Source organism: Eulemur rufifrons, chromosome 8 (assembly GCF_041146395.1).
Source record: "Eulemur rufifrons isolate Redbay chromosome 8, OSU_ERuf_1, whole genome shotgun sequence".
NCBI classification, from domain to species: Eukaryota; Metazoa; Chordata; class Mammalia; order Primates; family Lemuridae; genus Eulemur; species Eulemur rufifrons.
In genome coordinates, this window is record NC_090990.1 from 17,668,307 (window position 1) to 17,681,294 (window position 12,988).

The 12,988-nt window shown below is 41.3% G+C and overlaps 1 protein-coding gene across 4 annotated transcripts in view; it reads left to right on the forward strand.

Annotated features, from left to right (window-relative positions):
* The window catches only part of DHDDS (dehydrodolichyl diphosphate synthase subunit), a 28,589-nt gene that overhangs the window by 1,235 nt on the left and 14,366 nt on the right, over nt 1-12,988 (forward strand). For 2 of the 4 annotated variants that reach the window (XM_069477504.1, XM_069477505.1), the window contains exons 3-7: nt 593-645; nt 1,288-1,404; nt 2,604-2,746; nt 5,990-6,106; nt 7,363-7,464. In XM_069477504.1, the coding sequence (XP_069333605.1) occupies nt 593-645; nt 1,288-1,404; nt 2,604-2,746; nt 5,990-6,106; nt 7,363-7,464 (532 nt within the window). The remainder of the gene's footprint in view (nt 1-592; nt 646-1,287; nt 1,405-2,603; nt 2,747-5,989; nt 6,107-7,362; nt 7,465-12,988) is intronic. The other 2 variants (XM_069477506.1, XM_069477507.1) reach the window with 1 other exon arrangement.

Below are 12,988 nucleotides of genomic sequence, written 5' to 3' on the forward strand. Positions count from 1 at the left end.
TTCCTCAAATCTTCCCTCAGCTTTTTCTCTAGGAATCACAACAATGTTACTAATATATCCTCTGCCCAAGACAGGTTTGAGGGTAGGGCCAGTCAGCTTGCTTTTGGTTTTCAGCCGCAGGCTGAAGCATACTTACTTATGAGTCAGTAAGCCTTATACCCCCACACGCACTCACACACAAATGCCGAGTGATCTCAAGCAGGCCAGGAAATGGAAAGTGTCTCCTCAGGGAACCACTGCGCTGGCTTGTTAGGAAGAACAAGCCACAGGACTTGACTTGATTTTTTCAGAAAGACTACATTTGTGGGACAGAAGTAGAAAATGCTAGAGAGGTGCTGGGGAAGCAGACAGTGAAGAGCCCCTCCAGGTGAGGGAGAATAGGCAAAGGACTCGTTTTTGCTGTGGGAGACAACCCAGAGCTGCTGTAAGCCACATAAGTTTTGTTTGGCTCAAAAAATATCTTTGGTCTTTGCTTTGAAATGGCTCCTGACATTTACATTTTTTTATGTTTTTTTTTTTAAGCTATCAGTCTTAATGAAAAACATTTACATTTTTATAAAAATGCTGATATTTGGTTTTCTTGGGAAATTAGAAGATCCAAACAGCACTGAGCCCCAATTCCTGTGTACCAGCAATTGGTTAGAGGTGAGGAGTGGGTACCTTTTTTATGTGGAATATGCCTTCTCTATTTGACTATAACCATAAATATTTTTCCTTTGCCTTCCAGTTGGAGACTGAGGAAACCAAGGTGGTAGTTAAGAGCATATGGTTAAAAGATGAACTCTGGAAGCAGACAGACCTCAGTTTGAATCCCTGTTTTGCCTCTTCTTAGTTGTGTGACGTGTGCAAATCACTTGACCTTTGTGAGCCTCTGTTTTTTCACCTATAAAATGAAGATATACATTATGTGGTGGTTCACACCTATAATCCCAGTTCTTTGAGAGGCCAAGGCAGGAGGATCATTTGAGGCCATGAGTTTGAGACCAGCCTGGGCAACATAGAAATGTCTCTATAAAAAATTTAAAAATTAGCTGGGCATGGTAGCACGTAACTATAGTCCCAGCTACTTGGTAGGTTGAGGTGGGAGGATTTCTCTTGAGCCTAGGAATTCAAGGTTACAGTGAGCTATGAGCATGCCACTGCACTCGAGCTAAAAGCATGAAATATCCAATTCCCTTCCTTAGGGCTTTTCTTACATAGCCCAAACCCATCAGCTTAGGGCGTAATGTCCCCTTTTATCCCTGAAGAATATGAGACTTGTTCATCATTTGTCTTCTTATTCCACAGGCAGGCCCGATGCCCAAACACATTGCATTCATAATGGATGGGAACCGTCGCTATGCCAAGAAGTGCCAGGTGGAGCGGCAGGAGGGTCACTCACAGGGCTTCAACAAGCTGGCTGAGGTGGGTGTGGGTAGCAGAGCCGAAAGTGAACGGTCTTTGGAGAAGTCGATTATGGCTAGAAAACCAGGCCCTGAGTTTGCTGTGGTTTGAGATTGTTTTTTATAGTTGTTGCTTTGTTTTGTTGCTTGCTTGCAAGCTATCAATCTCATGACATTAAAAAAGTAATCATGCAATGAATTAGCACAAAATACTAGAAATAAGAACAAAATTGCTTCTTTTATCACCTTAATAAATCAAGTTTATATAATTGTATGCGTAATCTAGTCCTTTTCCTAAGGTGGTAATGGATTTGTTTGCTTATATGTCTATTAAGGGATTAGAGAGGTAACTTGAGCTTTGTTTCTTTGGTTCTGTTCAAATGCCTTCTATAACCTCCAGCTCCCCATCTCAACATTGCTATTCTCAGCTACAGCTTGTTTTCCACCTTTATTAGTACTGGGTTAGAACAGTCCCAAAGGACCACGTTTGAGTTTCACTTATTTTTAATTTATTTTATTATTTTTTTTGAGACAGAGTCTTGCTCTATTACCCAGGCTAGAGTGCTGTGGCGCCAGCCTAGCTCATAGTAACCTCGAACTCCTGGGCTGAAGCAATCCTCCTGCCTCAGCCTCCTGAGTAGCTCGGACTACAGGCATGTGCCACCATGCCTGGCTAATTTTTTCTATATATATTTTTAGCTGTCCATATAATTTCTTTCCATTTTTAGTAGAGACGGGGTCTCGCTCTTGCTCAGGCTGGTCTGAACTCCTGAGCTCAAACGATCCGCCCACCTCAGCCTCCCAGAGTGCCAGGATTACAGGCATGAGCCACCGTGCCTGGCCTGTGATCCTGTTTTACAGAGAAGGAAACTTAGACCCAGACAGGTTAAAAGGTTTGCCTGCCATCACGTGGTAGATAGTGCATGATGGACTCGGGGACTAGAACGTAGGTCTTTATACTTTCAGTGAACAGCTCTTTCCAGTAAACCACAGTGGCATCAGCATTCACTGAGATCACATTTTTCATTTTTTTAAATGGTAACTTTCTGCTTATTTGGTTCATTATTCTGACATAAACACTGATGGTATCCTAGCTTTACTCAGGTTTGGGGAGGAGAAAATTCTGCCTCCCATCTCCAACTCTGAGTCAGGGCCGAAACATCTCTTATTTCCCTTCCTGCTCTTCCTTGTATCCTAGCTCCTTGCCTTCTTCCCTTTCAGACTCTGCGCTGGTGTTTGAACCTGGGCATCCTAGAGGTGACAGTCTACGCATTCAGCATTGAAAACTTCAAACGCTCCAAGAGTGAGGTAGACGGGCTAATGGACCTGGCCCGGCAGAAATTCACCCGCTTGATGGAAGAACAGTAAGATGCTATCAGGGGGAGAGCTTGTTCTTCCACCACCCCTAGCCTCACCCTAACCCTTCCAACTCTGTTATCTGAAGCTTATTTAAGGGACTTCAAATCCTTTTAACGTTAATTAGATGTCTTTAGTGACAAATATCAGAAATGCAAGCTAGTTTGCCTTCCTCCCTTCCTTCCCTTCCTCTATTCCCTCCCTTCCTCCCTTTCCTCGCTTCGTTCGTTCTTTCTTTCTTTTCTTTCTGGCATTTATCTGAGGATATTGAAGTATTTCACAGAATTCAAGGTCAAGTACAGCCAGCCTCAAGCAAAACTGAAACCAGAAATTAAAATCCATTAGGTAGAACCCCTTCATATATTTACTTCCTTCTCTCTCTGCAGACCAGCTTTCTCTGCTTCAGAAGAGTAGCCCAGAATGAACTAAATCCCTTAATTGGCCCACCTTCTATCAAATTTCTACCCAAGAACCAATAAACTGTAGCCAAAGGAATGGAGTGAAAGAAACATTGTGGAATTCATTTTCTCTGTATAGTGATCACTAAAAGTTACTATTCTTCCACTGCAGAGTCTCTTGGGAGGGATGGGATGGTACATAAGAGGCTTTTATGGAGAAGTGTCAGTATTATTCTTAGCTGTAGCTTTAGTACCATTTTTAGCTGTCATTAAGTTTAGGCTTAACTTAGGGAACAAAGCCCCCTGAAAGGGGCAAAGAGGAAGTTCTGTGGAGATTGTTTGCTTCAAAGTGTGGAGCCCTCAGCAGAATGGCCCCAAAGTCACCATTGTAACTGATGTGTGCCCAGCACCTACCTACACCAGGACTGGGAAGATGAGAAAACAGCAAGCCTAGAGCTCCAGTGAAGATGGGCCTAGAACAACAGGTGGTGGGGAGGGTAGCCAGGCTTCTTTCTGTCTGTATTAGGATGGTGAAACTCTGGGCCACAGACATTGCTCCCTAGTCCCTAGCAGAGCCCGTGTAGCTCAGAGTTTACACCAAAGGACCTGGGGATGGGGGACACATCCCATGTGTCCAGATTCTTCTATACTGCACGTTAATCTTAACCTTTCTTAAGTGCTTACTATGTACCAGCCTGCAATATATTTCTAATTTAATAGTCACATTATCCCATGAGAAAGATATTATTAACCCAAGTAAAAACCAGAAAAGTTAAGGTATATATCCTGGGTCATACAGCTGTCAGACAGGCAGAGCCAAAGTATACACCTAGGTCCTCCTGACTCCAGAGCTGAGCTATTGTGTACTACACTATGAGAGGCCGCATTCTTAAAATTCCTGTAAGATCAAAGTGCTTGGCAGTTGAGTTGCTAGTGAAATTGCTTTAATCAATCAGTAGTAGAGAAAATGGTCTCATTTAATCATTTATCATGAAGTTCTGGCCAGTGCAAGAAAAAAATTCATGCTGGCACAGTGGCTCATGCCTGTAATCCCAGTGCTTCGGGAGGCTGAGGCAGGAAGATCACTTGAGGCCAGGAGTTTGAAACCAGCCTGGGCAATATAGCGAGACCCTGTCTCTACAAACAATTTTAAAAATTAGCTGGGCATGGTGGTGCACACCTGTAGATGAACGTTTCAGTCCAGCAGCAAGCTATGATCATGCCACTGTACTCCAGCCTAGGCAACAGAATGAGACCCTGTGTCTAATAAAAAAAAAAGAAGAAAAGAAACCACAGAGGTGCTTTTCCAATAATGTGCTACAGAACCCAGAGTTCTGAGGGAGTGGATGTGAAAAAAAACCTGTCAGAAGTGGGGTATAGGGTACTGGTTTGCATTTATCCATTTTATATGTTGGACTTCCATATAGGATTTGATTTGAAAAAAGAGTTCTTTGGCTAGAAGAAAGTTGTAAAATCACTGGCTTAGCTCAAGTTCATCAGTTGGGAAACTGAGCCCTAGAGAAGAGAAGGGCTTGCTTGGTCACACAGCAAACTAGTGGCAGAGCCAGGATGGGAGCTCAGATCTCCTGGCACCTCCCCAGGGCTTTTGTGGTTCCTTCTCCTATATAGACCTCCCCAAAATCTTGACCTGCTGTCTGAGAATAAGCACTTTCATGTACCTGTTCTCACTTAACACAAGCCTGTGCAGAAAGTGTTGTAGGGGCAGTGGTAACCCTTGGTTTGCAGGTATTGGGTGGGCGGTAGAGCTTGAGGCTCGAGAGGCCAAGTGTTCATGCAAGGTCATCTAGTAAGTGGGGGCACTAGGACTTGAATCTAGGTATTCTTATTCAGAGTTTTGCCTTGATTTGACTACATGTTTGTCTCCAGTAGGGTCTTAAAAATAGTTGATTAGATCTTGCTTCACAAACCTTGAAGAAATATGGTTGAAGGTTATGTTGGGTGGATAGGCTATGGATGTGACTTTCAGCTCTGGGCCAGGGTCCTCTAGTACACTTATTTAAGCTGCCATTTTCCAAACACGAAGTGTTTAGTTTCTCCATAGCTTTCCCAGGTGACAGAAGCTGATATGGTAACAAAATTCATTCTTGCCATACGCAGGGTTTGGGAGTTACTGTATGGAACCAATATAATGTCACAATTAAGAGGATATGCTCTGGAGGCAGACTACCTAGGTTCGAATCCTGGCTCTCTATTCACCAGCTGTCTGAACAAATTATCTAACCTCCTTTTGCCTCAGTTTCCTTATCTGTAAAAGGGGAATACTAATCCTTGGTGTGAGGGTGGAATGTGTTGTTGCGTGTAAAGCACTTAGACCAATGTCTGGCACTTAGTAAACATATAATTAACATTAGCTGTCACTATTATCATCGTATTTCACCAGAACATAACAAAAGTAACCAATAATAAATCTCTTGCCCTTGAGGAGTTTACTCACTTCTCAAAATGGGACAAATATATCATAGAATACATAAAATGCAACTTGCTGAGAAGTACATGAGGCAGTGTAATGTGGTGAAAGAGTTTGGATTCTCAAATCAGACAGACCTGGGTTTCAGTCCTGACACAGCACTGACTATGTGACAGTCTCTGACTGTCCTAGCTGAGCTGCAACACTGTAGTCTGTCCCTATCTGACTATCCTGTCTAAGCCTCAACACTGTAGTAAACTCCTTTCAGAGTTGTTGAGGGGATACAGAGAAATAATACACGTAGAACAATGCTTGAGACACAGGAAGTCACCCCCAAACTGGTAGTTGGTTATTATTTAAGCACCTTCCTCTCTCTAGCTCAGCAGGTGCTCTTTGCCAACCCTGCCTCCTTTTCCCCCCATCAGGGAGAAACTGCAGAAGCATGGGGTGTGTATCCGGGTCCTGGGCGATCTGCATTTATTGCCCTTGGATCTCCAGGAGTTGATTGCACAAGCTATACAGGCCACTAAGAACTACAACAAGTAAGTTCTCAGATTTCCCCTTGAGACCTGTAGCAATCCTTGACTCCCTGCTGGTATTAGGGAGGTATCGAGCATTCCTTAGTCTGCATTTGGTACAAGGGACAATGAGGGAATAGTTTGAGATGCTTAGAGATTTTCTCCTTCCATCTGTGGGGCACACCAGAGATGATTCTGCAATACCATATTATATGTGTGTATACTGACACATACACACAGTTTCTCATGCTGAAAAGTACCTACTCCCCCAATTATATATACTATATATAAATATATGTTAATATATTTATATATATGTGTGTATGTGTGTATATGTATATATAATTTTTAACTTGGCAGGGAATGGGATGGGAGTGCAGCAGTCCTCATCCCTGTCTTTCTGAAGCTAGATCCTTCAAGAAATTCTTTTTCAGCCAGGTGTGGTGGCTCACGCCTGAAATCCTAGAACTCTGGGAGGCTGAGGTGGGAGGATCACTTGAGCTCAGGAGTTCGAGACTAGCCTGAGGAAGAGTGAGACTCCATCTCTACCAAAAAGACAAGAAAAAAAAAAACCCAGCTGGGTGCTGCAGCATGCACCTGTAGTCCCAGCTACCTGGGAGGCTGAGGCAGAAAGATTGCTTAGAGCCTAGGAGTCAGAGGTTGCAGGACAGTGGCGCCACTGTACTCCACCCAGGGCAGCGATTGAGACTCTGTCTTAACAAAAACAAGGCAACTGAGCACCCCTCCTCACAAACTCCTACCCTTTCATATTTATAGAATTTAAAAAAGAAAAATTAAGGAAAAAAAAAAAGAAATTCATTTTTGTTCCACCCCTTTAACCCATGGATAGGATGACCTTGGGAGGTCATACAGATGCAGAGGGGAATACAGTTCAATAATCCAAGCTTCATTTTGTGTAGTTTGGGAGTAGAGCTTGTGTTTGGCACTGGATTTGTTTTGCATCAGATCTCCTTCCTATTTTCCTTTGTTTGTGCTAATATCACAATGGATTCACATCCTCTGAAAGCTGGTTGGCAATAGAAGGGGAGAGGGGTAGGAGGGCAATAAGGCCCATTTAGTCTTTGTCTTATTATAAAACTAATGTTTATTCCAAGAAATCTTGGAAACCACAATAAACTCATAATCTCACCTTTCAGAGGTATCCACAGTTAGCCTTTGGTGTGTGTTTGTTCTCCCAGGGAGGGGCTGCTCTGTACTCAGTGACTGCAGTCATCAGTCCCTGTCCCTCTTTGGTAAATTATTCTGTTTTTCCACCTCAGATGTTTCCTGAATGTCTGCTTTGCATACACATCCCGTCATGAGATCAGCAATGCCGTGAGAGAGATGGCCTGGGGCGTAGAGCAAGGCCTGCTGGATCCCAGGTATTCCAAGTTTTTGCATGTGGTAACTTACAGAACAGGCATATACCAAACCATAAGACCCCTCCTGTGCCATGAACTTGGCCAGAGGTCAAATCAGGGGTGCATATGGAAAAATTTAGGGGGAATCTCCCAAACAAGATTCAGATATTTTTCAAAAAGAAAATTTGTTAATGATTAGCAGCATAGTAGAATCCTAATTATTAGAGCTTGGGGGGGGGGGACTTTGGAAACCATCTATCTATTTGATCCCTCTCATGTGATTATTAATGTAACTATTAGTAATAATATTATTAAACTAATAACAATAGTAAAATAATAGGAGTAATAAATAACCCAGGCATTGTGTCATGGTCTGTATTTTATCATGTAATTAACCTCGTGTGTGAGAGATTCAAGTCTATTATCCATTTTATACATGAGAAAACTGAGCTCAGCATTGAAGTGACTTGCCCATGGTCATTCTGCTAGTAAGTACCAGAGCTGAGATTCGTATCTAATACTGTCTGATTCCAGAGTTCTCATCCTTTACCTCTATTATATGGGATCTTTGAACCCAGGAATTTTTCTGACTCTCTTCTCGGGTATGATTCAGTTGACCTGGGAAACTAAATTAAAAATCAAGAAGTTGCTCGTTGAGAATGGAATTCGATAAAAAGGAAAGGAGATAGTTTTTAAGGCTATTTTATGAGTGCCTTTCCTCCCCAACACTGGTTGATCTCAAGATTATATAAATTAGCATAAAATTATAATGGTGATAAGTACTGTAAAGGCATTGGTACATGGTACAAAAGGGGATAATAAGAGGAATGGACCTGGTAGGGAAGGCTACCCCGAGGAAATAAGTGACCTAAGATGGAAGAATAAGCAGTAGCTAGGGAAAGAGGCAGAAGTGTGAGGAGCTAATTGGTTCCAAAAAGGCTGCTGGAATAATTCAAGTAGAGAGCAGGTGGAAGGGAGCTTGGATTATGGTGGTGGCGCTGGAATGGATACAGTAGACTGCTTCAAGAGCTATCAAGTAGGTAAAATCAATAGGACTTAATTAGGATTCCACTGTATTGCTAATTCTGGGAAAAGAATGTGTTGAGGATAACCCCAAGGTTTTTGACTTACATAACAGCTGGTAGTGGTGCCCTTTATTGTGCTAGGGAACTGGGAGGGAGGATCCAGTTTAAGTAAGAGGGTCAGGAGTTTGGGTTTAGATATCCGGGAGGTGTTGAACAGAGACATCAGATTGACAGTTAAGAGTCACTTGTGTGGAGGTCATCCTTGTGTAGGGTAACTGAACAAAGAGGGCATGAGGAAGCTAAGGAGAATCTAGAGTGGGAAGAAGAGAGGGGCTAGGATGGCGTTTTGACAAACTCCACTTTTTACTGGCTGGGTAGAGGAGAATGAGCCTTAAAGGCGAAAGAGAATGAACAACCAGAAAGGTAGCAAGAAAACCAGGGCAATGGGAGTTGCAGGAGCCAAGAAGAAAGGGAATTTGTTGGTGCTGGTTGGGGAGGGGCATGGGGACTCATGGGAACAATGATGTCATATGCTGTGGAGAGGTCATTTAAGATGTAGATTAAAAATTAGCTGTTGGGAAATAAAGAGACTGGTTAAGTTGGCAGTGGTAAGAGCAGGCAGGAGGATGCGATAGAAGAGGGTTCTAAATAAATAGATGCACATTATTGGTAATTTTAAAATTCTTGGCTTGGGAGTGATTTCATAGTTGTTCATTATAGTATTATGATTTATAATTAATGTTTTGAATAATCTTTTGTATGTATGCAATAATATATTAAAAATAATATGGGACAAGTGTTTATGCTAGAAAGAAAAAGCTATTTGGCAAGCAGATTTAACGTGCATTCATGATTACGACTAGAACTCTGATCTTGACTCCTAGGCCAGTGTGCTCTATCTTCATAGCACGATGCAGTAACTACTGACCTTATCTCCTGCTTCTTGTCCAGCCAGTTTTGCCATAACTGTCCTGCACGGTTTAGTGACTTGCCTGTGTGGGATTAGTCACGCAGGCAGGGTGTCGGTTGGGCAGCGTCACCAGGGTCAGGAGGCTGATCAGCTCCTAAAACCTGGTGTTCCACTCACACTGGGCTGTGCAGGGCCTGAGCTGGTGCACTTTACGTTCAAATTTACACAAACCCACATGTATAACAGAAAGTCAATGAGTTAATTACAGTTAGGTTCTACACTTCTTTTTATTTTTTTCTCCCAACAGTACTTTGAGTTGCTGTTTTATCTACACTTCTAATAGCTGGAATTTTCCTGATCTCTCATTACCAGCATCCACTTCCTCATTTTTCTTTCTTCCAGGGTATACTTTTTTTTTTTTAAGAAATTAAAGAAATAAGATTGTGAGTCTGGAATTACAGAAAAAGAAATTAGGTTGAGCCTAAAGGATAGTTAATAAACTCTATTCCACTGAGTATCCTTGAGTAGGTCACTTAACCCCCCTGTAGGCCTCTGTCTTCTTTATCAAACAATAGTGTTAATAATAACAATTCCTAACATTTATGCTGTGCCAGGCATTTACTAAATATTCTACATGCATTTAATCCTTAGACCCTATCAGGTAGATACTGTTTTTATGCCTATTTTAAAGGTGAGAGTGCTGAGAACAGGTAAAGTAACTTGTCCAAGTTCACGTAGTTGGCAAACCTTGCGGCCAGCATTTCAATCTGTGCTGTCATTCACTATGATATACTGACTGTCTCATAGGAAGGTTGAAATGAACAATAAGGCAATATAAAATTAAAAATAATAGCCAATAATACTGGACCTTATTAGGCAGGTACTAGGCTAAGAGTTTATGGCCGGGCGCGGTGGCTCACGCCTGTAATCCTAGCACTCTGGGAGGCCGAGGTGGGCGGATCGTTTGAGCTCAGGAGTTCGAGACCAGCCTGAGCAAGAGCGAGACCCCATCTCTACTAAAAATAGAAAGAAATTATATATGGACAGCTAAAAATATATATAGAAAAAAATTAGCCAGGCATGGTGGTGCATGCCTGTAGTCCCAGCTACTCGGGAGGCTGAGACAAGAGGATCGCTTGAGCTCAGGAGTTTGAGGTTGCTGTGAGCTAGGCTAACGCCACGGCACTCACTCTAGCCTGGGCAACAGAGTGAGACTCTGTCTCAAAAAAAAAAAAAAAAGAGTTTATCGTGCATAGTCTTATTTAATTCTCATATATGTTACTGACTGGTTTGCTCCATTCTGTAAGACAAGTTAAGGTTTTAAAAGGTTAATGGACCTTCTGAAAGTCACATAAGCTACTGGGCAGAATCACCTGGATTCCAGCTCCTATCCATCTACCTCGAACACTTGTGTTTGGTTTTTTTTGTTTGTTTGTTTTTTGTTTCTTGAGACAGAGTCTTGCTCTGTCGCCTCAGCTAGAATGCAGTGATATCATCATAGCTCACTGTAACCTCAAACTCCTGGGCTCAAGTGATACTCCTGCCTCAGCCTCCCAAGTAATTGGGACTACAGGCACAAGCTACCATACCCAGCTAAATTTTTCTGTTTTTAGTAGAGACAGAGTCTCAGTCTTGCTCAGGCTGGTCTCAAATTCCTGAGCTCAAGTGATCCTCCTACCTCAGCCTCCCAAAGTGCTGAGATTATAGGCATGAGCTACCACACCCAGCCAAGATGTTCTACTTTTTAAAAAATTGTGGTAAAATATACATAACATAAAGTTTACTATTATAACCATTAAGTGTACAATTTAGTGGCATCAAGTATATTCACAATGTCATGTAAACCATCACCACTATTTCCAGAACTATTTTTATTATCCCAAACAGAAATACTACTTTTTTAACAAAGAATACAACCTCCCACATGCACACATACCTCTATAATTATAAAAGTCATACATGTTTATTAGAGAACATTTATAAAATACATATAATGTATTTTATAGCATTTATAAAAGACATATAAAAATGGAAATTTAAATCTCCCAGGATCCCACCCTCAGCAACCCCCCCCCCCCGTAACATTTTAAGTAAGTTTTTCCAGCTGTGTGTGTGTGTGTGTGCGTGTGTATTTAATTAACTGTGCTGATCTTTCCCATTAAGTTGTAACAATTTCTGTTACCTTATGTTTGGGTTCTAGGTTGTTTGAAAGTACCTTGTCAAAGAATTTTTTAGCATATAAACTCATTACCTTCTGAAAGCCAGCATGTATTTATTTCTGAGATCTACTTTCAATAATTCATTTATTTATTCAAACATGTATTGAGTCTTTCTCTGTGCCAGGTATGTCATACGCTGGAAGAGCAGGATAACAGAGATGAACGTGTCAAGGAGCTTGCCCTCAGGAAGCTCTCAGTCTAATTCATGTACACAAATAAGTAATCCATTGTGCTGTGTAGTACAGTAATGGATACGCAGTACACAGAACTAGTACTGACAAAAGAAGTGATCGGGTATGGTTGGGAGTGTAGCCAGAGTCATCTTTTGGAAATAAAAATTCAATTATGAAATAAATATTTATAACATTATGAAATCACACTGTGAACAGTTTATACTCTTAATCATTCTTTTTCACTTAATGTTGTGCGTACTTTTCCATGTCCCATGATTTTAGTAATTCTTCTTATTTTTAATGGCTGCAAAGTATATCTTGCCTTAATTTACTTAACCATTCTTCTATTTCTTGGGTATGGAGGCTGTTTCCAATTTTTCATTATTACAAATAATCCCACAATGAAATTTCAAACTTTTATGTGCATTTTAGATCATTTCTTCAGGATCTGAAGGTGCTTATTTCACCTTACTCTTGTCAGGATTATCAAGAGTTTTTAATGTAAACTATTCTAATTTTATAGGTAAAAACTGGTATTTTACTGTTATTTAATATAAATTATTTCCAAAAAGTCTTTATGTAGACAGCTTTAACTCACCACTCCCTTTAGTGGTGGAATTTTCTTGGCCAGAGTCTACAGATATTCCATTTTGATTTTGTCAATTTTATCTTTCCCCACTTAGACTGTCCTCTTTTTCCATAAGAATTCTGCTCGCTGCCTGAAGTAGGTAGGACAAACTCTTTGCAGACACATATGAAACTCAGATTAAGTGGGTATCTGAAGTCACACACCACGATGGTGGGACTGGAAATAATGTTTATTATTATTCTTTATATAGCACTTTATAGTTCCCAAAGTACACTCAAATCTATTTTTCATTTCCTTTGACTCTCACAATAACTTATTAGGTAGGTAGGATAAATAGGCCCATACCTTAATTAGAGAATAAAGAGCATGAGAATTAAGGGCTGCTGAGACAAGACTGTCAGATTACCAGGGAATTCTGAACCAGAGCCTTTCCTCATGCCCAATCATAATCATACTGTTTCTCTTGTGATGAGACAGAAAATAAAGCTCCCCATCTGGTTTGCTATAACATGACAGAGAGATCTCTGGGAGGCCGAGGCAGGAGGATAGCTCAAGGTCAGGAGTTTGAGACCAGCCTGAGCAAGAGTGAGACCCTGTCTCTACTCAAAATAGAAAGAAATTAGCTGGAC